General features: G+C 40.5%; 1 protein-coding gene across 2 annotated transcripts in view; it reads left to right on the top strand.

Moving 5' to 3' along the window:
- The window catches only part of GRIK2 (glutamate ionotropic receptor kainate type subunit 2), a 462,985-nt gene extending 451,747 nt beyond the window's left edge, over positions 1-11,238 (top strand). Inside the window, exons 17-18 of one of the 2 annotated variants that reach the window (XM_082216616.1) lie at positions 929-1,106; positions 8,856-8,970. In XM_082216616.1, the coding sequence (XP_082072742.1) occupies positions 929-1,106; positions 8,856-8,869 (192 nt within the window). In that variant the 3' untranslated portion in view covers positions 8,870-8,970. Of the gene's footprint in view, positions 1-928; positions 1,107-8,855 lie in introns of both variants that reach the window. The other variant, XM_082216617.1, reaches the window with a different exon arrangement.
- Positions 11,239-26,511: the final 15,273 nt, after the last annotated feature.

Here is a 26,511-nt window from a genome sequence, read left to right as displayed (position 1 = left end):
GAAATACCAATATTTTGCAGGCAGCATAGGATCTTTTAACCCTAGTGCAAGATATGCTTCTCTGTTTACATTAGTGGCACAGAAAGAGCCAAGCATTAAAAAAATTATGTGCGTGCAGAATTGCCCCTCTACCGGGCATTGCTTATGCAGAGCTAAATATTGCTGAAGAGCTTCTTACGTGAAGTAGGATTTCCCAAGAAAAGTTTTTACATTTTTTTTTACGTTTCTCAGCACGTTGTAGCATTACATTTCAAAAGAGAATGCCTCTGTCCAACACAGTCCATAAATGTCTATGAATGTCTCAACATCACTCCCCCAAATTAGCAAAATATTAAGCTCAGTAGTAGCACCATAAATTGTCACACTACACATCTAAAGATACAAAAGACTTTAACCTTTACAGGCGTATCTCATATTCTCTCAGTCTTGCTTTAAATGGGGATAAAACATGGCCCATTGGGTGAACTGGAATCTTTTCTTAGATGTGCACCTTGAAGCAGACAGAGAATTGTTTTTTTTTACACTGTTCCGTTATTTATTACTCTGCCACCACATGCACCTAGCTATATTTTCATAATGGCTTTATGGTTGCCCTTGTGGAATGTGAAAGACTTTGGCACTTTCCTGAGAGAAAATACACTACCCATCATTAATGCAGCCAGGAGCACACTTGAGAATATGGAAGAACTTCAGAGAGGGGGAAAAAAAGTTTAATCCAGAACCTAAGAAAACTGCCATAACCACCACATCGTCTTTTACTTGTTCAGTCTAATCTCCATCTTTTCTGGATTGACCTGCATGTATGGCCCTGGAAGCATTAGTGTCCTCGTCACTCTGCTTTGTCAAGAGAGAGAGAGAAAAAGATGGGCTGTGTGTCTTCTACCCACTGATGCACCACAGCCCAAACTGTTTCATTATCTTCCCCCAGTGGCCTCACATACATGTTGAAAGGAGAGATGACAGAATGAAACCTTGTGGAATCCCGCATGAAAGAGAGACCACGGGGCAGGTGAGCAATTGCCCAGTATCATCCTCTGAGATCTCTCTGAGGGGGAAGAATGGAACTACACAAGTGCAGTCCCACCAACCCCAACCTAGATCTACAGGTGAGTCAGCTAAGGTCTTCAGTTGATCAAAAGTTGTCCAGCAGTGACAAATCCTTGTGCATCAGTCAGTAAGAGGATCTTACCAACTAATGGCATCAATTTAGCTGCCTTGCACTCTAATGTTGACATCAGAAGATGCCAGGTATATCCAAAGTTTCCTTGGCACAGCTCTCCTCCTCACATATAACACTGTTAGTAAAAGAAAGACAGAGACTGGAAACCGGCAGACCAGAAAATTAATGTACATAGTTCTCTAGGAATTGGTCTAGTATCTTCCAGTGGAGGAAATGTGGTGTCTTATTCTCCTTTGCAAAGCTTTGGCAGGGTGTAGGAAAAAGGGGCCTAAAACATTCTGGAATATCCAATGATAGCTTAGAATACGTCCCTGAAGGTCATGAGCCAATGATCCACAATCACATTAAAACACAACTAGAAAGTTATCTGAACTAGTCAGGAATCAATTTCCTGTTACATCTTCTTGGTAAAGATCATTGCAGCTTCCCCAGGTTGTCAACCATCTGCAGGCCTGAACATTGTGGCATTGCTGTAGGAAAACTATTTTGTTGTGGAGTTGGGTTTCTTCCATTAATATTATACGGATTAAGAGGGTAGTCAATTTTTTCAGTTACTTCGCCTCATAGTACAGTCAAATTTCAAGGGGATAAGAAAAACCTTAAGTGAAACAGTTGAAACGCCCACAAGAGTATCAGCCCATATCTCATGAAGATTTGTTTGGTTCATTGTTAGTGCTGGAATAGAAAGTGACATCTTTGATTGTTTAGAAATTTAGGATGGGTCCATCTATGCGACACATTCTTTGGCTCCCAGGTATGCTCTTTCAGTGCTTCTAATTCCCACATTTGGTAAATCATTTAGAATATCATCTGTCAGATCACCTGACATTATGAAAATGGGCACCAGTGTTCTAAAACATAAATCTAGCTGATACAGATGCAGGAGTTATCAAACCTACTAAATCCTACAAAGCAAAACTAATTTTTGGCACTTGCACATGCCAAGTTTTTCCTTACATTCCATGCTTCACATCAGAGATGGTATATCTTCTATTTAAATATTGCCTTAGGGTCCATTTCTGCCTTTGGGTTTAAAGACCTAGACTGACAGCTCCAAACTCTCTCTCCCTATTAAATATCCTTGGGGAAATGGTATTTGGAAGTAGAAGCTGATTAGAAAGGAGGCTAAGGCCAGGACTGTACATCTATTCCCAGTCAACTTGAAAAAAAAGGAAGGAAGGAAGATGAAAAGCACTTTGATTGACGTGTCCTGGTAGATGTTAGAACATTGACCCATAACATCAGCTATAAGCTGCAGGATTACTGCCATTACTGTGTTAAGAAATTTTAACAAGGCTTCAAATAATATCTGACATGCAAGGCTGGAGGTAATGAACTTCTGAACAAATCCTGTAGATTCATACTAGATTTTGACAGTCAATTTTGTGTGAACTCCATCAAAGTAAAGAGGAGACAGATGTTAAACAGAGCAAACAATTGGAATATGTTTCTCTAAGAAAACCAGAGGGGGAAAAATAATAGCAGGCCAATTCAGAATTAAAGCAAGAGACAGAGAAGCACGGGAAATCCTTGCTGGATTCCCCCCTTTCATGTAATATCTACTAGGCAAGATATGCATTTTGCTAATTTTCTTTGTAAGTGAATGTTGAACTAGAAATTCTACTTTATAATATAAGCAAAATGCACAAATATCTTAATGATGTTTATCATATACAAGGCACAATAAAAATCATTGAGGTGGCATCTAACACTTGCAATAATAAATACAGTGGTACCTCGGGTTACAGAAACTTCAGGTTACAGAATCTTCTAACCCAGAAATAGTACCTCGGGTTAAGAACTTTGCTTCAGGATGAGAACAGAAATTGCGTGCTGGTGGTGCGGCAGCAGTGGGAGGCCCCATTAGCTAAAGTGGTACCTCAGGTTAAGAACGGACCTCCAGAATGAATTAAGTTCTTAACCTGAGATACCACTGTAGAATATAGTTGGTAAAGCATTTTAAATGATGGAAATGCACCACTGGAGATGCACACTTACTGGTGGGAATGCCCAATCACAACTAATCATTGGAGGCAAAAAAAGGCATAGATATTTAATAATGATAATGCAAGGAAACAAAAATGGGATTAAAGTCAGTTTTTAAATTTAGAAATATAAGGTATAAGCCCTCTAAAATACACACACACACACACACACACACACACACACACTACAAATATTATTAAATTTGTTGATTTGTGTATGCCCATATGATTCACTCTCCACTTTTTCAGCTGTAGCTATTAACCCATCAAGTGACTCGTGGAACGTGTGGATCAGATGCACACACAGTTTTGGTGCATGAAGTCACTTCTCTTCCCCATTCACTCAGCATGAGAGACGTGTAAAAACCATTGTATGTGTGTATAAGCTAGGTGTGCATCAGCTCTCCTACATGTTCAAAAAGCCACTTGAAAGAATAAGATGATCCCTGCTGTGTGTACAGAGCTGCCACGACACTGCAACGAATAGGGAAGATTACGTTTCCCAGACAGTCGGGTGTGCCAGAAAATCTAGTTCATTGGGCAGCAACTTGAGTACATTGTAAAGGGAGGGAAAACAATGAAAACTTGACACCTAATCTATATGAATTGCCAACGCTCTTGGCTGGAATGGAAGGAAGGACATGGAGTCAAGGGCTACGGAGTTGCAGGAACAAGTGAAAGGGAACAGTAACACGAGATGGGTAACTCTTCCATCAGTTTGACCGATGATCCTTCACCAATTGTAAAATGATTTATGTTACCCTACAGATGCTGGATTCGATACCTGGTAGCAGTCATTGCATTTGTGCTGTTAGACCTACCGCGGCAAATGTCAAGATCCACTACCTTCCCCTTCTTTTAAATATTAGCCTTTTCTAGCTCAGCAGTCACCAGAGAAGTGGGAAGTGTGCTGGCCTTGGATCTAAAAGATCTAAGCTAAAGATCCAAGCTAGGATCAAACTGCTGTTGGGGGGTGTTTCCCCTTGCATGCTCTCAGGCAAGAAGTGTAAGCAGTCGTCTCTTTTCCCTGATCTGCTCTGGCCCCTTCCTGCCCTTCCTTTAAAGGACGCATGCCAGTACGTAAAGATACTCTGTTCCAGCACCAGACTGCCACAGCTCAGTGGTAGCATGCACAGCTCTGCTTTTTGCATGCACAAGGTCCCAGGTTCATTCTCCAGGTAGGACAGGGGGAAGACTCCCCATCTCGAGAGGTGCTACCAGTCAGTGTGGACAATGCAGTCTGATATTCCTAAGATATCCTCTTTAATGACATAGATTTCTCCTTTTTTATAGGAGACACAGTTGTTATGGCTACTGTTGCCTGTGTAGAGATGTTAAAGAATGACAGATAGAGGGAAACCACTTTCATTGTGTGTGTGTGTGTGTGTGTGTGTGGAGAGAGAGCGAGAGAGCGAGAGAGAGCGCTGAGCACCAGGCCAGCTGTGTGTGGGCTAAGGGCATGCATTGATATTGCTGATTAAAACTTTAGTGCAAGCTCCTTTATGCTGATTATAAATGAACGACTAACGCTTCATTTTACTGTAGCAATTTTAACATGCTAATGGCCAACGAATGTTAAAATTATCTGCTATCTGATTACATCTTGAGTGACTTCCAGGCAACATTTACTTTCTGGAAGCATAACAGGAAGCCAGTTGCTGTTTTATAGCACTTATCAAAATTCAATAAAGGTTGGTTTTCTTGTAACCTCATTGTAGTATAGAAGGGAAGTAAAGGGCAAAAGGTTATTTCATCTAGACTAAATGGAAGGGGGAGTATTGTACATATTCACCAAGCTCAAGTTACAGACGAATTTCTGATGCTCCACCTGCCAACCTTTTGGAGTTATTCTAACAATAATGCAGTTTGAAAGGCAAATTGAAGTTGTCAAAAAAGATTCGATTACATTGTTAGACATCTTCTCCAAAAATAGTCTTAAGTTGCCTGTCTCATAAAATATTTCAGAAAATATATTCTCATTCTCTATGCTTCTGTACTGAATATTAACCATAATGTGGTGGGGTTTTTTAATAAAAAAAGAAATTTCATTCTGCAGATAGGCAAAATCAGTTAATGGAAGGTAATGGAGGCTCCGTTTTGTAATCTTCAGCTTGTGGCTTTCTATCTATGAAACAATTTGCCGTTTTTTGTTTTTAAGATAATAGCCCATTGCCAAAACTCTGTGTATAACATTGTTGGCACTAATTCACCTAAGGATCCAGCTATATCTCTATAATGATCATTATCTAAGAAATATGTAGTTTCCTAAGAGTAATAGATCAGTAGCTAGTTTGTCGTTGTCTATATAATTGTACAAATAAGCTATTTCCATAATAGCTTCTTTGTATAATTATATACTTATTCCATGCAATCTTAAACATGTCTTCTCAGAAGTAAGATCTGCTGAATTCAGTGGGATCCGTGCCTGGATTAGGGTTGAAGTCTCATATAGTTACTTTAGGATGTTCTTATTTGAGACCTTCCAAGTCCAAGCTCCAGTGCTCAGGTGGAATACTGCACCGGTGTCACTTTCTTCCATCTTAGAGGAAGCAGGCACCACCTGCACAGTCCATCATATTCAAAACTTCCTGTGACATGGAACACAATGGGGAAGTGCGGGCGAAGCACTTGAACAGGGCTGTGCATGCTCATGAAACTACCTGGCTGCATGCCATAACCGAGGGGGTTGGGACGCAAATGTTAACATTTGCTCCGAAGAAAGTGGGTTTATTCTATGGCTTTTGTTGCCACATGACTAAGTATATATCAAAATATCTTCAACATGCTATATATTTATGATCTAGTACTGTAGATGAAGCTTGGATTTTGTAAGCATAGATCTCTGCCTCTTCTGGTTACTACTGGAAATGTCTCTTCTCCAAAATCCAAACATTCCTTCCCACATGTAGCTTGGCTTGTTCTGTTCTGGAACGCTGCTCTACTATGAATTAAACTTTATACCCCACATTTTGACTTCTAGACTTTTCCAGCAGCCTGCATGTCATCTTCAATGGTGTTTTTGCCAAATTTCAGTAGAGGCTTGCCTACTACTTTGCAAATTAATTTGGTTTAGATTGCATAACTGAGACAACTGTGTGAATTGATAATTTGTGGATTTTTTGGTTCTCATATTCTTTTAAATGAATATTGAAGGATTAATATTAGGTAATTTGGTTTCATAATCATAACCGAGTCTCTATCTGGATGGGTGTGTGGCTAGGATCCTCTGGCAGAGTTTCCTCTTCCTAGGACCAAACTAGATGTTTGTAAGGGCTCACTTCCACTGGTCCTGGGAAAACCTGCTCTTTACTGCTGAATCAGAGCAAACGACAATGGTTTTGCTCCAATTCAGTGGTAAAGAGTGGGTTTTCCCAGGGAAATTGGCTGGGGAAATGGAAAACCTCTCAAACCTGTGCCTAGAAAGCATGGGACAACTGGAAAACTGCTTGGGCCGACACTTTCTGGGTGCGGCTCAAGTGAAGTGTGGATAAGCTCAAAGTGTGCGTGAATGTTTGCATGTAGTTCAAACGCTGCCATAGGGAAACTGAACTGGCTCAGAGAAACAGCTCTGGGGGAAGGCATGTTTAAACTTTTCCTCCTATGCTGTTTCTTAGTGGGGCTGTCACTTCTGCAACCAACCTATTATTGCCCTGAGGAAGAAAACATATAGGCACCATACAGTTACCAATCTTTCTTCTGCAGGTAAACATTGCTCTACATTTGATCTACATCAAAACTAGCATGAGGGAAGGATTACACTACTCTCTTATTCTGGACTCAAGCATCCTGATCTCTCAGAATATTCTCTAGTTTGCCAGAGCAGTTTGCTGCTTGCATGGGGTCATGTCATGGGTCATGTCATTTGCCTCAGGGTCTCTCTCAAGATATGCATCTCACAAGAGCTGGGGAAGATAAGGGTAGAACTGCATGATACCAGTCACTTCATGACAATCATGATTTTATTTGTCAAATTAAAGGAAGTTACTTATAATCACCCCCTGGCCAGCTCAAAAGTATGGTAAGTATAACAACAACAACTGCCCACCTATGATAATTTCATCAAAATCTTCCTGCCCTTTGGCAATTTTAGAATGTAGTTTCTTTTCTCATTAATTGATGGAGAATAGTTGAAAGGAAGAAATTTTTGGCAGAGGACTAAAGTATGGTATAAGATTCTTCAGAGCACTGGGCTGTGCTAATGTATTATAAACCTGCTTGTCTGACAATAGAATTGAGTGTATTATGAGAACATGGAGATTCATACCCTTCAGCCCCAACAAAAGGGACCAGTTCAAGCATTACAGGTTTTTCAGGTGGCATTCGTAGGGTAACTCCAGGTGGTGTACACCTGAAAAATGTAAAGGATGAGTGTGTCAAGCACATAGATTTTTCACTTTGCTTGTCATGCGCTGTGATGAGCTGCAGGTCCCTCAGTCCCTTTGCTCAGTGTGTGCCTAATGTGTGGAGGGATCTTGGACAGAATGGAGTTAGCTGCTCATGTCATCTTGTACTTGGAGCTCTAGGTCAGCAGTTTGGGATACAGAAATAGGGAAAATATATAATTGTTTATATAAAATATATATAAATGAGGCTTCCAGCAACACACAACAGATATGAACTGTCTGACATAGGTGTGTCTTATTGCTTCCTTCTCAGTCTTAAGTTGACTCACTTCCTTTATAAACAAATACCTTAGTATTTTAAATCAAATGAATTCAGCACAAAATACTGTTGCATATTGTAATTAATTTGGCTTTTACAAGTGTGATGACCATCTCCTGCACCACTGCATCTATGTTCAACTGTAATTTCTTGTTACTATTGTTTACTATGAACTTAGCACCACTTGACATGGAATTAACATTGTGACTTAGAAATTGATTAAGAATAAATGGATATTATTTTGGAAACGCAAAACAGCATAATTTGAAGGCATTTCTCAAAGAGCACATGAGGCTAACCTGTATGCTCATTGCTTCGTGATTCTTGCAATATCAGATGATGAGTTGCTTTCACTGCGGGGTATGAGGGGCACACCGAGAGATCACTTGTACATTTCAAACACAATATTTTAAATAAAATAATTCAGCTGTGATTCATTCAGTCATCATATCATTAAGTCATCAAGTGAGCCACATGCATGTATGAATGATCTATTCTGACATAACTTTTTTTTTTAATGCAGTGTTAATCATTAGACACTACTTTCAAAAGAAAGGGTTTTCAGTAAGCCAGAACAGCTTGACATGTATGAGACACATATTTAAAAGATGACAATTTTGTTATGAGATTATGGCAGCAGCATAGAATCTTTTGTGAAGCGACAAAACCATATTAGCCAAGATTCTCGGTGATACGGCCAGATTTTTTTCACTGTGGTCCATAGACTTGGGTTGTTAATGGAACGGAGAAGCCTATATTGCCAAGCCATGAACAAACATGGGTGGCCCAAACTTCAGCTAAAAATAAGAATAATGGGCATGCTTTACAAGGTTTGTGGAAATTAATGGGGAGAGAGGAATAACAGATACCTTTCTACTATTCCTCTCTCATTCATATGGTAAAAAGTCCCGAAGCACATTTTAATTTTGATATTGAAGTATCAATGCATTAATAATAATAACAACAATAATAATAATTCTTACTTTCTTTCCACTTTTTTTTTGTTCTTTTGCAAACTTCCCCTGTAGAGGTCCTTCTGTAGTGCCATGGTGGAGGAGCTGAGGATGTCTCTGAAGTGTCAACGTCGGTTAAAACACAAACCACAGGCTCCTGTTATTGTGAAAACAGAAGAAGTTATCAACATGCACACATTTAATGACAGAAGGTTGCCAGGTAAAGAAACCATGGCATAGAGCTGGGAGGCCAAGCAACCCCAAGCACAAACTGATGTCTTTCCCCCTTCCCCTTTTTATTTTTCCCCCCAAACCAACTTTTGCGAGAATGTTTCCTGTGGAAATATGCAAGCTGTTCAAAAATAAAATGAGTTACCTCATGCCGCTGTGTCTATGAACTAGAGACTCTGTGATCTAAGCAGGTGCAAAGGCCAGACTCGAATCACAAGCGTCACGGATCAACCAAGTTTATAAGGGGAGGGGAGGGGTGGGGGGTGGGCATTCCACCATTTGTCATGAGTTCCACCATTCCTTAATGAACGAAAGGTTCTATTTGTTTTATGGCTGGCTACGAACACAGCCGCAGTGAGAACTAGCAGGCTCCTTTTGAAGTTCATCCGTCGCCAGGGGCTGGAGAAGGAATGAACAGCTAAAGAAACTAACTACCGGAGGAGTCTGTGAAAAATAGTAACTCAGCACTCTAGCGGGGAGAAAAAGAGGCTGCTGTGTACTGCCAAGCACCGAAGATCTTATATTTGCTGGCCAATGTCTACATGATGTTGTTCCGGCTAGCTGATACGAGCTTATTCAGTGGGAAAATCAATGCAACGAAAATGGAAACCTGGTAATAGAAGAATGGACAGATGATGCTTGACCTGTCTCTTGTGTCACTGACCTGAATAAAAACAAACTCTTAAGTCAAGCAGTAGAAAAATAAATATTTCACCTATACTGGAACTCTGTTGTGAGAGAACCCAAAGAAGGCGGGGCTGTGCTTCAGATGATACACAAAGTTTCCCCCAGTTAAAAGGAAAGATGTATCTTATGATGCTTGTCTCTGAGCAATTTCTTCATTGTCTAACTGTGAAGCAAAGACACAATGGAGGCGTGGGGTTTTCTTTCCCCCTTTCTTTTTTTAAATGCCTGAGAGGGTTTGGAAAACTCGTGTTCCTGCTTTGAATTGCACTCACTGGAGCCTGTGGAATTCTCGCTACTGGTGGAAATAGGATGGGTTGTCTAAAAATAAAATAAAAAAGGACAGAATGTGGAGGACTTTGAAATGGACTGCATTTCTCAAAACAGTCAACAGTGTTCAAATGAGCAAAACCCTTGAACAATTTTTCCCTCCCCCCAGAAAAGCAAGGGGGAAAAAATGTTCAGGTTTATTTGTGGAAATGCAAGATTTCTATGAAAATAGTTTTTGTATGGAAATTTTTTGTAATACTTTTTAAATCAACAATCTCAAGAACCTGCGTTCCAGTCAGGGGTGTGGTGCCAAGAGTGACTGGTAGTGCGTTCGCACCACCAACGTTTGGTGAAAACTATTTTTATCAAGGTAAAAAAATAAAAGGGGGAATCTTAGAAGAGAACTATTTTCAAGTTAGATAATATAAAATCTAGGTGCACTACCAATACCGCTTACTATACCACACCCCTGGTTTCCACTAGCCTGATAACATACTGTCATGAACTGATGTGTGTAAATGATGAAAGACACAGACCTCTTGACCACATTGTGATAACAGTTGAAGTGCACACAGTTTGCTGTTTGAATCCAATGCACAACATTAAAAAACAAAAACAAATCACACACACATTAAAAAAAAAATTGTCAGTTTTTAGTTGTTTTCTGGGTAGGGTGGCTTGGGAATGCTGTGTGATTTGAGCAATGTGTGTGCAGTGCCATCAAAACTGGTACTTGTATTAGAATCTTGTTCTGCCAACACTCACTTATTTCCCATCTTTATTATAAGCAAGAATGTTAGCATCCAAAAAAGTGTGTTCAGGATTGGGGCCTAGCTACCGCACAATGCTTTTGCTACTCTTCCTTTAAACAATTGGGTATTAGACCTCTGGGAATGAATACCAGTTGCACAATGTGTCCTGCGCAACTTTTGTTAATTTCAGTAAGACATACACAGGAGAAGCACCTGATGATTACCCCCATGGCCCCTTTTTTTTTTTGAGGGGGGAGTGGAGTTACACCTATGATAATGACATTTAAAGACACACAGATGTTTCAGCTGCCCTTACGGTGCTCAGTCAAATGTGATACCATCTTAATAATTTTAACTTAGTCATATTGTAAATTTGTATCCTGAAAATAAAATGTATAATGTTGAGATATGTAGGGACACTTGCCTACACCCACAGTTTATAAATATAGCTTTTTATTCCAGAAAAAAGAATATCATTTCTCTTTTTTTTCCTTTTTTAAATAAACAGAATCCAAACACTGTTTTGTATAAACAATGAGTCATCTGTGGATAGCAGAAATATTTGTGGATTCAAGGCACACTTGGCTTTCAAAAGCCTTCTCTGTTAAAATGTTTCACGTTTCCATTGCAAAGGGCACATGCCCCCAAACAAACCAGCCTCCGGAAATGAATGAGAACAATCTTGGTGCCTCCCCTTTCCAGCTGTTCCTTGTGTGGGCATGAGAGGACTTGCATGAGCAAAAGCTCCGTTGCCCTCAAGGTACACATTCACTTCAAGTGAAAGGCAGGTAAGGCATAAGTCCATTGACACAAATGAGGAGGTCTGAGGTTGTAGATTTGGATCAGAGCCATGGATATATTTTCAGATCACTTACTTGTAGTCCGACTGTCAGTTCTGGGAGGATAGCTTCAACAGAGAAATACTTAAAAGATTGCCACATTGGGCATTTATCGTCTTTCAGGAGTCTGCCAATGCTCCCGGACGGAGCTCATATAAGACCTGGATCAGGTCAAAGAGCTTCTCTCCATGAATGAACTCTGCAATGACTAGTGTGTGTGCCTCTTTTCTTCTTCATTGCTTGAGGAGGCACATCCACATCATTTTGTGTCCTTGTATCTTTTTCTGCTCTTTTAGATGTAGTGGCCATTTTGTAATGCCACACAACCCACAGCAGCCATTTTGTGTTATGCCAAACCTCCATGGAGCCCATTTTGGGACTAGTGTCTGTGACACTTTCTCAAAAGTCCAGGGACACCCATTGGCCCCAAACATTGACAATCCTTGATCTAGTTTATAATCCCCAGATTAGTGCAGCAGAACACTGTGTCATTATAAATGTATGGAACTGCCACAGAACCAACACGGTCTCAACAATATCCTGCACGTTTGGCCTGTTTTATCATGGTCAAACCAGAACTAATATTTCCTATGTCTCAATTATCCTTTGCGTGGTCAATAGTAGGGCTGGAATGCAATATATTGCTAAGTAATTTGTTTTTCAGTGCAAACATTTATGCTTGACCAACATAAAAATCTCTGCTCCCCATATGTTCTGTTGTGGGTTTTCCTGACCCTCTAGAGTAGATCTGGAAGAGGTGAAGTGATACCCAGCTGGAGTTTGTTGAATCCAGCCCTACATTAGACTACATTTCCCATATGAAACTGATATGGGGAGCTTCACCCTTTACCACAAGAAGCGACAAGAAACAAATGTGTCTTGGTTGCAATTCCTGTCCTATCTCGCCAGTCCATAAAAAGTTGTCCTTAAATCCCACTGACATCAGTGTGATTTAAATTAGTCATGATTTACCTGTGCCAGTGCTTTCAATTGGACCTGAGCCCACCTAACTTTTTATGGATTGCATCCTATGTACTTAGCTTTGCAGTCACTAAGATGATTAGAAAGACTTTAAGAGAGTGTGCAGTAAATCTTCACTACCCTTGTCCCATTCTCCCCCTTGCAGAGTATGTTTACTAGGATACCACTGTACCGTATTCCATTTTGGATTTGTTTTTGACATCAGCACCGCAGCCCAGGTCAGAAACTGGCTCAGTATAACAATCAGTACAATCCTGCACTATACGTTTAGGGAAGTTTTTAATGTTTAATGCTGTATTGTGTTTTTAATATTCAGTTGGGAGCCGCCCAGAGTGGCTGGGGAAACCAAGCCAGATGGGAGGGGTATAAATAATAAATTATTATTAATTATTATTATTATTATTTAATTACTATGCCCATCAGCTCATAGAACTGAGCTGTAATCTAGTTGAAATGCAGCTATCATATCACATTGCTCTGCTACCACATGTGATGTAACAATATGGATATTTCACTTATGCTGACTCTATTAACTCTGGGACTTGGGTCTATGGAACTTCATCTCACAACGCCTACTGAAATTTTCAGCTAGTCCTTTCAGTTTGGGAATCTAACATTAACCTTTTAACTGCTGCCACTGAAATAAACCCTTTATACCTTATGGGGACCAGCTGCCTCATTCCTATGGTTTAGGTATGGCACTGACATCATCCCAAGAGACAGGCTTATAAAATGAACAACGTTCATATGTTTATTAAGATAATTGTTTCCGTAAGGGAATACAGTGGTACCTTGGGTTACATATGCTTCAGGTTACATACGCCTCATGTTACAGACTCCACTAACCCAGAAATATTACCTCGGGTTAATAACTTTGCTTCAGGATGAGAACAGAAATCGTGCAGCGGTGGCGCAGCGGCAGCAGGAGGCCCCATTGGCTAAAGTGGTGCTTCAGGTTAAGAACAGACCTCCAGAACGAATTAAGTTCTTAACCTGAGATGCCACTGTAAAGTATTTCAGGTGGTGGGCAGGAAAAGATTTCTTCAATGTATAGTTCTTAGTCAAACAGGTTTAAATGTGCTTAGTTACAATTGATAAGATTCAGGAGAATGCTCCCTTCAGCCAAATAAGCATTCAACACCTTTCCACCTTTCCCCTTTCCCTAGCACCAAGCTGATCATAACCAGAAACAGATGCTGCACAATCTTCCTGCTGTCTCTGGCTTCTAAGGTGGTGCAGATATTTCAACGGCTGCTTAATAAAATACTCCCTGTGGTCAGGCCTCTGCTTGAAGCTCCACCACAACAAGCCCACCTTCCTTTCCTCAGAACATGGAGGGAACTGCCTTACACCAAGACAGACCAATGGAGCATCCGACTCAATATAAAGAACAACAAGAAATTTCACCATGAGGTCCAAGGGTGGGTTACAACAATTTAGAAATATAATATTCAAAGCAGTTAAAGCATCTGGTAGTAGCTTTCCAGGGCTTCAGTCAAGGACTTTTTCTCAGTCCTGCTTGAAGAGGCCATGGATGGTACCTGAGATCTTCTGCATGTAAACAATTTGCTCTACCATGTAGCTATGTGGTTTCCCCTAATGAGCACCAGCATCAGTCCTCAGATTCTCTCCCAGAATGCCCTCTCAAACTCAAGCTGTCTCCAACTGGTTCCCCCCCTCCTTTCCTCTCTTACTGTGAATGCTTACACAGTGGTACCTCAGGTTACATACGCTTCAGGTTACATACGCTTCAGGTTACAGACCCTGCTAACCCAGAAATAGTGCTTCAGGTTAAGAACTTTGCTTCAGGATGAGAACAGAAATTGTGCTCCTGCGGCGCAGTAGCAGCAGCAAGCCCCATTAGCTAAAGTGGTGCTTCAGGTTAAGAACAGTTTCAGGTTAAGAACAGACCTCCAGAACCACTGTACACCTGTCAGTGACTACCCTGGACTTATTTTGGTGACTAACCAAAATAGAGACCTCCTAACCACCAATAAAACTGGTTGACTCCTTCACCTATCTAGTTGTATTATAGTACCCATTCTGGCCCACATATAAACAAAGGTATCTTCTCACATTATCAACTTGAAGGCCTCCCCCAACCCAAGTAACTGTTACAAAGGCAGCCACGGCTATCTTCTCAATGCAAAGTAGCAGAACAGACTTCTGGCCTACGTGGTTACATTATAACCTTTCATGTGGCGTATAAGTATTACAAAACCTAACCAAACATATACAAAATTCCACGTCATTCCATATTACAATATGAAACTAGGCCACGTCAATGTGTTGTCAAAGGCTTGGGGAGCAGGGAGTTGTTAAAAATAGTTGACAACCCTATTTTGCATTTATACAATGAATTTGTCTAATGAATAGAACAACACTGCCAAGGAACTGTTTATCACTATCATATTTGGGTTACATTATGCGTGATCGTCTAGCATTGTACATTTGTTATAGGACGCTCAAGCATATTTATCTACTACCACAATGCAACAGTCATAGCCATAAATTTCGCTAGGAATAATATATAAAACCCCATTTGAAAGTCAGGCTGTTATTGGTGAGAATCTTAGTCCTGTCATTGTTTCCTTGCTGGGCATGACGACATACACTGGGTCAAACACAACTTTGTCCAAAATTGCATTTATACATGCAAAGAGGAATGCCTAAATTTCTTCTTGTTACTTTATGTTGCTCAACCTTTTAACCTTTAAGTTGATTTAATTTTTATGTTACTTTGTTGATCAAGTTAACTAACATATTTATCTTAAGAAATCTTTTCCCATAGGTCTTGTTGGCTACCATGAGAACTGAAAGCTGGACAAGATGGTTCCATTGGTCTCATCCAGAGACTCTCCTTATGTTCTTATGTTGGCTAAGGACCCAAAGTGTCACACTGTGTAATGAATACAGTATTTGTGCCCTCATGCCATTTGAGTGACACTCAGTGATAATCAAAATAAAAAAATTCCTTCCAGTAGCACCTTAAAGACCAACTAAGTTAGTTCTTGGTATGAGCTTTCGTGTGCATGCACACTTCTTCAGATACCATGCATGCACACGAAAGCTCATACCAAGAACTAACTTAGTTGGTCTTTAAGGTGCTACTGGAAGGAATTTTTTTATTTTGACTATGGCAGACCAACACGGCTACCTATCAGTGATAATCATTACACATGTTAGCAGAGGAAGAAGATATCTTTAAGGTTACTTTAGAAACAAAGCCTTGTAAGGAACTGCAAGCCAATCCTCAAGAGATATAGACAAGCAGGTACCAATATGGAGATAAACTTTTTAAAAAGTAAACTGGAGAGTTTAATTGGGCCTGTGACAGTACAATGGAATTTGCATTTGTTATACAATTGGAGAGGTTTGTGTACACAACTACAGAGGGGTGGAAACAGATGGTGCAACAATAATTAAATGTTCTTTTTAATCAGTATGCTTCCGATTCACTTGCCTATCCCCCAAACAGAGAATATGTCCTGGTTTGTACAGGTCCATTGACATTTTATGGGGGGGGCAATGATACATTATGGTGCCTTTGAGGGGGCAAACCTTGTTTGTTTACAAATGCAGAGCATAGCAGAAACCAATATAGTATAGCTATTTGCCCAAAGCAGAATCAGTACCTGCTCCAGAGACCTATAACCCAATATCACATGAGGGTGTTTTGAGATCTAAGCCTCTGTTTCCATCATCCAGGAATGTCATTTCAAACATTTCCCCAGGAAATACAGTGTGGCTCCAGTCTTTGATTTCTAGGAATGACTTTCACATGATTTGAAAGGGTGAAGAGTTTCTTAGTTTCTTAGGACATTGAACTGCCTTGGATTTTCTGGAATTGTTCTGTTGTCTGAGCAGTGAAGATTTGACTTCCTTTTCAAAAACGGAACCAGACAATTAAAATTGTCTCCTTTTACAACAACAACAACAACAACAAAAGCTTAAAATGAAATTTGATTTTAATTTAAACCTGTCAGAGCCTACACATAATTTCTTAAAATTGGATTATGGCTACACCGCCATCAACCCGAACCAGCAAGCACTGACTTAGGCTAATGGGTGTTGTTCTCCAAAAAAAATCCAGAGGGCATGTAGCTTGCAACGGGCAAATTAATTACATCTCTATGGAAGAGAGACTAGCATGGAGGAAAGTTTCTGATGATATGCAGTGTTAGTGATATAACCAGTCCTGATATTCAACCCAGGAATAATGCCATCCTGTACTACAGTAGGCTATCTTCTGAGACCACAGGAAGATCTTGTACTCCTACTTTGTGGCAACCAATGACCTAAACTCTGCAATTTAGTGTCGAAATATGTGTACCAAACAACACAGACATTCAGTTTCTATCTTATGGCTCAGTGCTATTTCGCCTAGCAATCACAGTAAGATTCCCATACCCAGCATTTGAGAAAACTAGTTAAATTGGTTCCTGATCCTTCTCAAAATATGCATAGGGGATTAGGCCTGCACATCTTCTGACCATTCAATTCAAATTCAATAGGCACACTAGGAGCTTGATATGTCATTCTTCCATTACCAGCTTCAGACTAAAAATTAGAGACTTGCAAAGTTCCTGCTAGGCCAAAATACATGGCTGGCTTTCCATCATGGTGGATTGTGCTGCACAGAGCTGCTTCTCTAGATGCTGATGCCACTTGTCCAGGCCTACAACTAGCTAGAACACAGCTTTGTTGCTGCTGGTGGAGCTTTGGCAGCCTTAAATAAGGCTGAAACTGTTCCCTTCAGATGTGGAATTTATATGGCTCTATTAACCTACTGGTTATGTTGGAAGAATCAGGCTGCTGCTCTTCTAGCTGACCTGGAAAGGCTGTGCAAAAAATGAAGCTGTGAAACCATTTTATGAAGTGCCACCTGGCTAATAAATATGTAGCATTTCAAAACTATCAATTCATAACACTTTCCATTCAATTGTAGGAATCTGAAACATTTGGTTTGATCAATGCTGCAGTCTACCCCGCCCTGTGTCTTTTTGCTGGGACCAATTATTTAGTAGGAAAGTGCAAAACCTCACCAAATGTGGAGCTCTGAAAGTACAAGGGTCTAATTCACTTTCCCTTCAGAGGATGAAAGGCCACTGGGATACCCCAGATCCAGAAGGCAGTACAAATGGCAAGGTCCCATTGGATAAGGAACAGACACACAGACACTTGCAGATGGCATCGTGCCTTTGACCTGATCCTAGAACCTAAGTTCTGTGTTCCCAGTGAAATTAGGAAACTGCCACTCTGTGAATAAGCCCAGGGCAACAAGCAAAATACTCTTGGGTGTTATTCCTTTATCCTTAGTTCTATTTGGTGGTGCATATAAGCACACCCTTAAAGAAAAGTTATAAGTACCACTTTATCAATGTAGTTGGGTACTGGTACTCCGGGTGAGTGCCATTTCCCACAATCTGTACTCCAGAATGGACTTCCAACACAATGGTAATATGGCTGTTTCCCATTTCTCTCCAAAGATTGCTTTACCCTTGCTGAAACATTCTCACATTGTTTCCAATTTGGATTTAAGTGAAATTTGTAATTAATGCCTGAAACTATACTATCCTGCAAACTGAACTTCCTATCAATGAAATGAGGTAAAATTCTAGGGATGTGCTGAATGTTCAGCAGTTTTGATTTCTGAAGCTGAAGTTACAGCTTTTAGAAAAGCTCAGATGTTTTCCTGCCCAAGGTCCATAATAGTTGAGAATGTTTGCCATTTCTGAGTCCAATTTGTTGCCATTGTTTCCTCTTTATGTTGCTTTGAGGCCATTTCCCCCTGTCCTTTGGTGCTATACCAAAACCTCTCCTGCAATTTCTTGAAACTCACCCACCACCACCAAAAAAAGAGGCTTCTGTTTCTTGGGCACTTTTCTTTAGAATTTAGGTGGCTGGCAGGGCTTTCCCCCCTAGAAAGTTGTTACAGTAAGTGTCACGCTTTTAAACAGGGGTCAGCAAACTTTTTCAGCAGGGGGCTGGTCCACTGTCCATCAGACCTGGTGGGGGGCCAGACTATATTTTGAAAAAAGAAAAGTAAAGAATGAATTCCTATGCCCCCCAAATAACCCAGAGATGCATTTTTAATAAAAAGACACATTCTACTCATGTACAGTGGTGCCCCGCAAGACGAATGCCTTGCAAGACGAAAAACTCGCTAGACGAAAGGGTTTTGCGTTTTTTGTGTCGCTTCGCAAGATGAATTTCCCTATGGGCTTGCTTCGCAAGACAAAACATCTTGCGAGTTCTTGCGAGTTTGTTTCCTTTTTCTTAAAGCTGCTAAGCTGTTAATAGCCGCTAAGCCACTAAGCCGCTAATAGCCGCTGAGCCGCTAATAGCCGTGCTTCGCAAGACGAAAAAACCGCAAGATGAAGAGACTCACGGAACGGATTAATTTCGTCTTGCGAGGCACCACTGTAAAAACACGGATTCCCAGACTGTCCGTGGGCTGGATTTAGAAAGGCGATTGGGCCTGATCCGGCCCCCAGGCCTTAGTTTGCCAACCCATGCTTTTAAACAACAACAAGAAGAGGTGCTGGAACTGCATACCCTTGATTACCCCCTGAAAAAAAAGCACTGGTGGTTGGAAAGCTGAACTTCCCTTTTCATTGCACAGTGGTTGTGAATGGTGTGTCTTTTTCTTTCCATCGAGTGTTTTCCCAGTGGCCTGCAGTCTGCCCAGCTGCCTGCACTGTCTCAAGACATCTCATGATGTCTTTCCCGAAGTATTTTTGTGTTGCCCAACTAAGCATGGGGTGTGGCTACATGACAGCAGTGCACACACTGAGATTTTGTTTAAGGAAAGTTCTTCATTCTAGCTTTAAAAACAAAAGCTTTCTGCACTAATTTCTTCAAGAGTAACTTCACTTAAACACACACACACACACACACACACACACACACACAACCAACAAACAGATGTAAGGCAACAATTAGCATTTCCACCTTCCTATCCTTACAGGGACGCAGGTGGCGCTGTGGGTAAAACCTCAGTGCCTAGGACTTGCTGATCGCATGGTCGGTGGTTCGAATCCCCGCGGCAGGGTGCGCTCCCGTCGTTCGGTCCCAGGGCCTGCCAACCTAGCAGTTCAAAATCACCCCCGGGTGCAAGTAGATAAATAGGGACCGCTTACCAGCGGGAAGGTAAACGGCGTTCTGTGTGCTGCGCTGGCTCGTCAGATGCAGCTTGTCACGCTGGCCACGTGACCCGGAAGTGTCTGTGGACAGCGCTGGCTCCTGGCCTATAGAGTGAGATGAGCGCACAACCCTAGAGTCTGGCAAGACTGGCCCATATGGGCAGGGGTACCTTTACATTTACCTTTATGCTTACAAGAATGCCCAGATGATGAGATCCCATGCGGTTTTCAATAAATACAGCTAACCAGTAAAGCTGCAGAGTGCAGACCACCGGAAAGATGTTTTGGAGAATGAAATGAACATCTCTCAGGCACACTAAAAGTAAGGTAACTTCCACAAGAACCATGTGCCCTATCCATTAGAATTTCACAAGCATTTTCTCTGCCCTATGATAATTTTTCAAAAGATGAAGGAGACAACCACCTATGCAATGGGTGAATAATGTAACAGCAGGATTTAAGTGGATTCAAGGAGCAAATAACAGAAAATGATACGGAGAACTTGAAGAGGAATATATACAAAGATGGATACGAAAGGCTGCAAAAGAATAAGAATAAGAAGAGGATAAGAGGAATAAATGGGGGGACGACGACTGCAGAATAAAGTTTTGGAAATTAGGCTATTACATTATATGACTAATCACCTGTAGGTATAGGTTACTGACAATAGAGACAACAACCGTGAGAGGCCTCCCCAATCTGATTTATGGCCCCAATTTCTAAATCTCACCCAGACCAGTCTAGATCCATTGTTACCCACCACTGATCTGAATCTGGATCCTAAATGAAAAACAAATGGCCATAACTTTCATCTTTTCAAGATAGGCTTCTCCAGGGGTTTGCATGCTAGCCACCTTTACAATTTGCTTTTTTCAAAAAATAACAACTGAAAACGAAAAACATATTAATAATAATCCCAAAGCCCTGTAAGGGTGTAGGTGACTGCTTAAATCATAAATTACTGGACTGTGTGCAGTGTATTCACACAAACAAGACAACCAAAACCCAGAAAACTGAACACAGCTGTAAATAAACCTTTAACTGAACCAAATAAAAAAATAAAAATAAAGATGGGACTGGGATTGATTGGGAAAGAATAGCGAATGAACACAACCTGAACAACGTATTCTGCACATTGCAAAAGTATTATTATTTATAGCTTAGCTTCAACAGGAGGATGGGGACCCTGTGGGCACCTGAGAAGGCCATTTTGAGCACATGTGAATCCACAAACACCAGGCTGGCACCCCCTGTTATCATGTACAGCAACATAAACTCATAGAGTTGGGCAGGATCATCTAGTCCAAACACCCTGCAATGCAGGAATATGCAGCTGTCTCTTATGGGGATTGATCCTACAACCTTGGCATTATCAGTACCACACATTCTTATCAACTGAGCTTTCCAATGTTCAGTATCTCACTTTCTCAGCTGGTACTGTTGCACCATTTTCACATGTTAAATCTTTTCCGTAACAAAATATTCCTTTTGCGTTTCTGCAAATGAGCTTCTTCAACTTTGCAGTAGTTTCTTCTCTTAAATCCCCACTGTCTATGCAAACCATATAAACACATGGAAATGTAAGTGTTTTTGACATACCACTTTAAAGGTAAAGGACCCCTGACTGTTAAGTCCAGTCACGAATGACTCTAGGGTTGCGGCGCTGATCTCGCTTTACTAGCCGAGGGAGCCAACGTTTTTCTGCAGACAGTTTTTCTGGATCATGTGGCCAGCATGACTAAGCCACTTCTGGCAAACCAGAGCAGCACATGGAAACACCGTTTACCTTCCCACTGGAGTGGTACCTATTTATCTACTTGCACTTTGACGTGCTTTCAAACTGCTAGGTTGGCAGGAGCTGGGACCAAGCAACAGGAGCTCACCCCGTTGCAGGGATTCGAAGTGCTGACCTTCCGATCAGCAAATCCTAGGCTCAGTGGTTTAGACCACAGCGCCACCCACATCCCCAACATACCACCTATATTCTTCTAAATGCATTTAGAGAGGCCAGCACCATTGGTTATTCTGTAGTGAGATCTCTGTGAGCAGCACTTAATCCTATTTCCAAAATGACATCAATCTTGCCTTGAATCTTTGTCGCATCAGCAGCAAGAGCCCGATAAGAGATTTCATCATTTAATTGCCTTACATTTTCTTTTCCATAATCTTCACTATTCATAATTACAACCACTTGGTTTATGTATGTTGCTTTAATTACAACATCCTTGCCTTGCACTGTGTCAGTTTCTTTAAGGAGTCTATTTCTCAGATAGTCACATTATGGGTAATTGTGTTCCAGTTTTTAAATAATTGGGTAAAATTAGGGATAATTTTGGTCACAGTTTAAAAATAATTCATCATCATCCTTTTCCCACATATGCCACAGGGGATGTTAATACAGCTAATGTATTGCAATTAATATTATTTATTTTAATAGACATTGTTATCAGAAACCAGTTTCTTTTGAACACTTAAAAAAGCTTTGGAATTAAATGTATCTAAGTACTAAGCAGAGTTTTCTGATGCAGTCAAAATTTTTGAAAGACCTGCTAAGGTAATGAAGAAGAAGAAAAAGAAGAAGAAGAAATATAACTCCTGGCATCATAAAAAGGCACTATAGTTTCTGAGAGAGGATGGATTAAGGGAGAATTTAGGAATGTTTCCATTACTCTGTTAATTCCTTTTTCTTCTCTGTTTCTCTTTGCAACTTGGGAGTTCCAAATTCCCTGGGTCTTGTGTCTTTCTGGAGTGGAGCTGCTGCATTAGGAATCCCCCACTGCTCCATTTTTAATTTTCACATTTTGCAGACAGCACTATTCATGCACCATTTACTCTGGCTTCCAGTTCCCTTTGTTGCCCCTTGTACATGGATAAAAAATTGCAAAAAAGGTGCAAAAAGAATCAATCTTGATGTGTTTGTAGGTATGAATTCATTTAGATGTTTTTTGTTTATATACCTATGTGTTCATGCACTTGTGGGCACTGATAAACTATCACAAAATAGCACTTTTGATGTACACGTCTGCTTATTTAAAGCAACACATACAAAGACTCTTAATGCAATTGCTAAGCACAAACTCTGTTTCATTGCAGTGGTTATATATATATAATACCACACTAAAAGCAATCCTACTACAGTCATATAATTCAAGATTGCTTTATGCAGGGTTTCATTAATGTGTATGATTAGTAATGTAGAATTTGGGGAAAAGATATACATGAACTAGATACTATGACCAGATGTCCAATTCCAGAATTAATTCAGAAGTTATCCCACTTAAACTACAATCTAGGAGAAGCAAAATGCACACAGTATGAACCTACTGAGCAATAAAGGAACAGGAGTGTTCTAGGGGAAATGTTTTGGTGGCATTGCAATTCTGGTTAATCTGTTGGTTTTCTAACTCCCTACATACAAATGCATGATAGTAGGGGAAATTACTTTACAAAAATATGAACATTGAAAGAAAATCACACTAAAATGTTTTTTTAAAAAAGTGCAAATAATATGGAATGTGGAGAACTGAACTGAATATTGGAAACATGAGAAACAGAGAAAACAAAATTGATGTGTTTGCCCACCCTGAGCCCTGTCTCTCTGTAGTCTTTGGTGTAGCCTAGTAGTTGCCAGGAAAATCAAACCTAATTAGACAATCAGTACAGTAGATCACCTCAGCCTGTTGGGGTGGTCACTGATTCACACCTACACAGAGGGTTGTGGTAGAGAGCTAATTCTAATTGTCTAACCTGAATCTTGCAGGACGTGTACCAAGAAGTCATTTTGGGTACCTGTGTACAGAAAGCTAGTTTTAGGGTACTGGGCTATAGTTACTTTGATTAACAAAGTAACTGGTTTTAGGGTGCTGAGAACATATTTCATGTGTTTACAACTTCCCCACTATGCTTAACCTATGCATTTGCAAATGAACAAATCATTGCAATGGCACTTTGTTTCCAATGTACATCCAAAGGAAAAGTTTGTTTTAAAGGTTGCTTGAGGCTTTGGAGCATGAACCAAAAGCTCTATATGTTTGTGAAGAGCATCAGGGTCACAGCTCATTTATCTAGCATAAGAAAGAGAGTTTAGCATAATTGCAAGAGAGAGTTAAGGTGATAGGAGCAGATAGAATGAAATATTCCACCTAACGTAAGGCATAAATAAACTTGTCTTAGACCTGGAACTTGATGGTGTTCAATGAAGGAGCACAAGAGAAGCGAATATATTTTCTCCCATTGCTGTGGCTTTTTGCACATGTGGCATGTCCATCAATTTAGTTTGTGGCAACACCTCTTGAGATATGCATTATTTCTGTTAAAATCCAAGAACTTGGAAAGAAAAGCACTCTCCCTTCCTAGCTGTGTCTCCTTCACCTTCTTAAACACAGAAGACGCAGGAGCAGCACCAAAATGCAATAGAAAAGTTTTTTCTCCTTCCTCCTTCTCTATCACCATCTCCACTACTCAATGTCAAGAGCACTCAATGTGGTGGATTCTGGAAGCGTAGTTTATTTAAGTAACTAAGGCCTTTAAACGAAGTACAGGTCTCGGAATCCACTGCACTCAGTCACAATCTAGCTTCCCCCCTCCCCGTTTATGGAAGTGGAATCTTAAATTTTTAAGCAAATGAATAAGTATCCAACTTGGAAGGGAGTGTTTCACACTTACAACAGAGGCCTGATCTCCTCAGAGGCATGGATCATCCTGGGTCCAGTTGAATAAGCAACCAGAGACTGCCTTGAATTTGCTGTCAACGTGATATGGGTTTCCTCCATGATTGCATCCTGATAGAATACTCACTCATTTTAGAGCTGCAGGTGGCAATGTTATCACTCACCTTATATCAGCTAGTTTACACTTTTCTTTACTCCCAGATCTGACAGGGCAAGATACCAACTATCTCTGCATTTTGAAGCGAACCATCTCATTTTGCTGCCCTTGGACCCTTACACCAAATGGAACATAGATCTGTGGATTATTGACAAACCAATCCATGTGTGTGCATAGACTGTAATTAGGAGGCAGTCTGAGGGCTGCCTTTCTTTCTTTCTTTCTTTCTTTCTTTCTTTCTTTAACATTTTACAGCTACCTAAAGGAGCCAAAATCTCTTCTATGGCTGTGCAGTAAAAAGGCTGTTTTAAAATGCTGCTGGGAAGCAAATGCAGACCATAATGTGTAGTTCCTTTCTTGGGAAATTTTACAGAGAAAAAGATGAAAGTCTCGGCGGGGGGCAGACATCCTACCCCCAAATACAATATGCCTGGTAGCCTTAAAGGTAAAGGTAAAGGGACCCCTGACCATTAGGTCAAGTTGTGACCGACTCGGGTTGCAGCGCTCATCTCACTTTTGGGCTGAGGAAGCTGGTGTACAGCTTCTGGGTCATGTAGCCAGCATGACTAAGCCACTTCTGGCAAACCAGAGCAGCGCACGGAAATGCCATTTACTTTCCCGCTGCAGCGTTACCTATTTATCTACTTGCACTCTGACGTGCTTTCGAACTGCTAGGTTGGCAGGAGCTGGTACAGAGCAATGGGAGCTCACCCCGCCGTGGGGATTCGAACCACCGACCTTCTGATCGGCAAGCCCTAGGCTTTGTGGTTTAACCACAGCGCCACCCGCGTCCTGCCTGGTAGCCTTACAAGGGCAGAAAAAAAGATGACTCTCTAGTTTTCAACTGCATTTAGTTTTAATTATATCAATTATGATTGTTCAAAACCACTTTGGGGCCTTTTGCTAAAAAATGGTGTATTGATTAATGAATTAACTTGCACTTGTTACTTTTCCATGTTTTTCAACACAGCCGGGCTTTTCTCAATGAGGTGTACACTATAGATAGTTGAGGGTTTGTTTTTAAGGCTGATTCCTGTTGAATTAATAAGTTCAATTTAATTGAGAACTGTCTTTGGTTATTGCTGGAATGTTCAGACCTCTGAGAAAGTTAAAATAATAGAAATTGTAATATAAACAAAGATAAAGGAATAATGTCCAACTACTCCCATAGGCCTCTTCCTGAAAAAGTGAAATTGTACCTACCAGTTCTCTCACACGGCCTTTATCTTCCAGGGACTCGTTGGTACTTAAAACATCAGTACTGTACACTCTCTTAGGCTGTACACAGTCTTAGGCTCGATTCAAGTAACCTGACACACTACCAAAAGCCAGTGCAAGCACTACCACTAGCACAATGGGGCTTTCTCCCCCTACACCTTCCCCAAATCCACTCTGGATCATCAGGGAAACCCATAGAAGACAGACAAGAGGGGGGATCATTCTGTCTGCCAAGCAGAAATGCTTGTGCAAATGGAACAATTTGAAGAGTGCAACATTAATTTCACCCATAATTTCCACATGGTCAATGCAATCAAATTGCTTCTCGTCAGCATTTACAACCTGCAATCTATGTATTTGTAATAAAAACAGAAAGCTCCAAATATCTTATTGGTAATCCAAAAAGGTGGGTTTTTCCCCCCTTTTGTTTTTAGTTTATAATCCTTCAAAAGTTCTTCCTGCACTCTAAGCTTTGATTTCTCTGAAATCTTGCACTATATCTTCTCATTAGAGATAAAAGGTTTCTGAACATACTATTGGAGCTGAATCCTTTTGAAGAAATGATATTCTTTGCATGTGTGTCCTCTGAAGTCTAGAATGTCCAAGGAAGCTATAAAACGAATACTAAAAAGTTTCAAAAGAAGTTGGCTTTCTATATTTTGGCTCTCTATACTTACACACTTAGCACATAATTAGGACAGTTTTTGTTGTTTAAAGGAGTGGTACACCTGTTTCTTTTCTGTAGAAAAATGTTTTCCAAATGAGGCTAGTGAAAAACATTGTG

Source organism: Podarcis vaucheri, assembly GCF_965113315.1.
Source record: "Podarcis vaucheri genome assembly, chromosome: 3".
Classification (NCBI taxonomy): Eukaryota; Metazoa; Chordata; class Lepidosauria; order Squamata; family Lacertidae; genus Podarcis; species Podarcis vaucheri.
The sequence above is the reverse complement of the archived record's forward strand: the minus strand, read 5'-3'. Positions and strand labels throughout refer to the sequence as shown.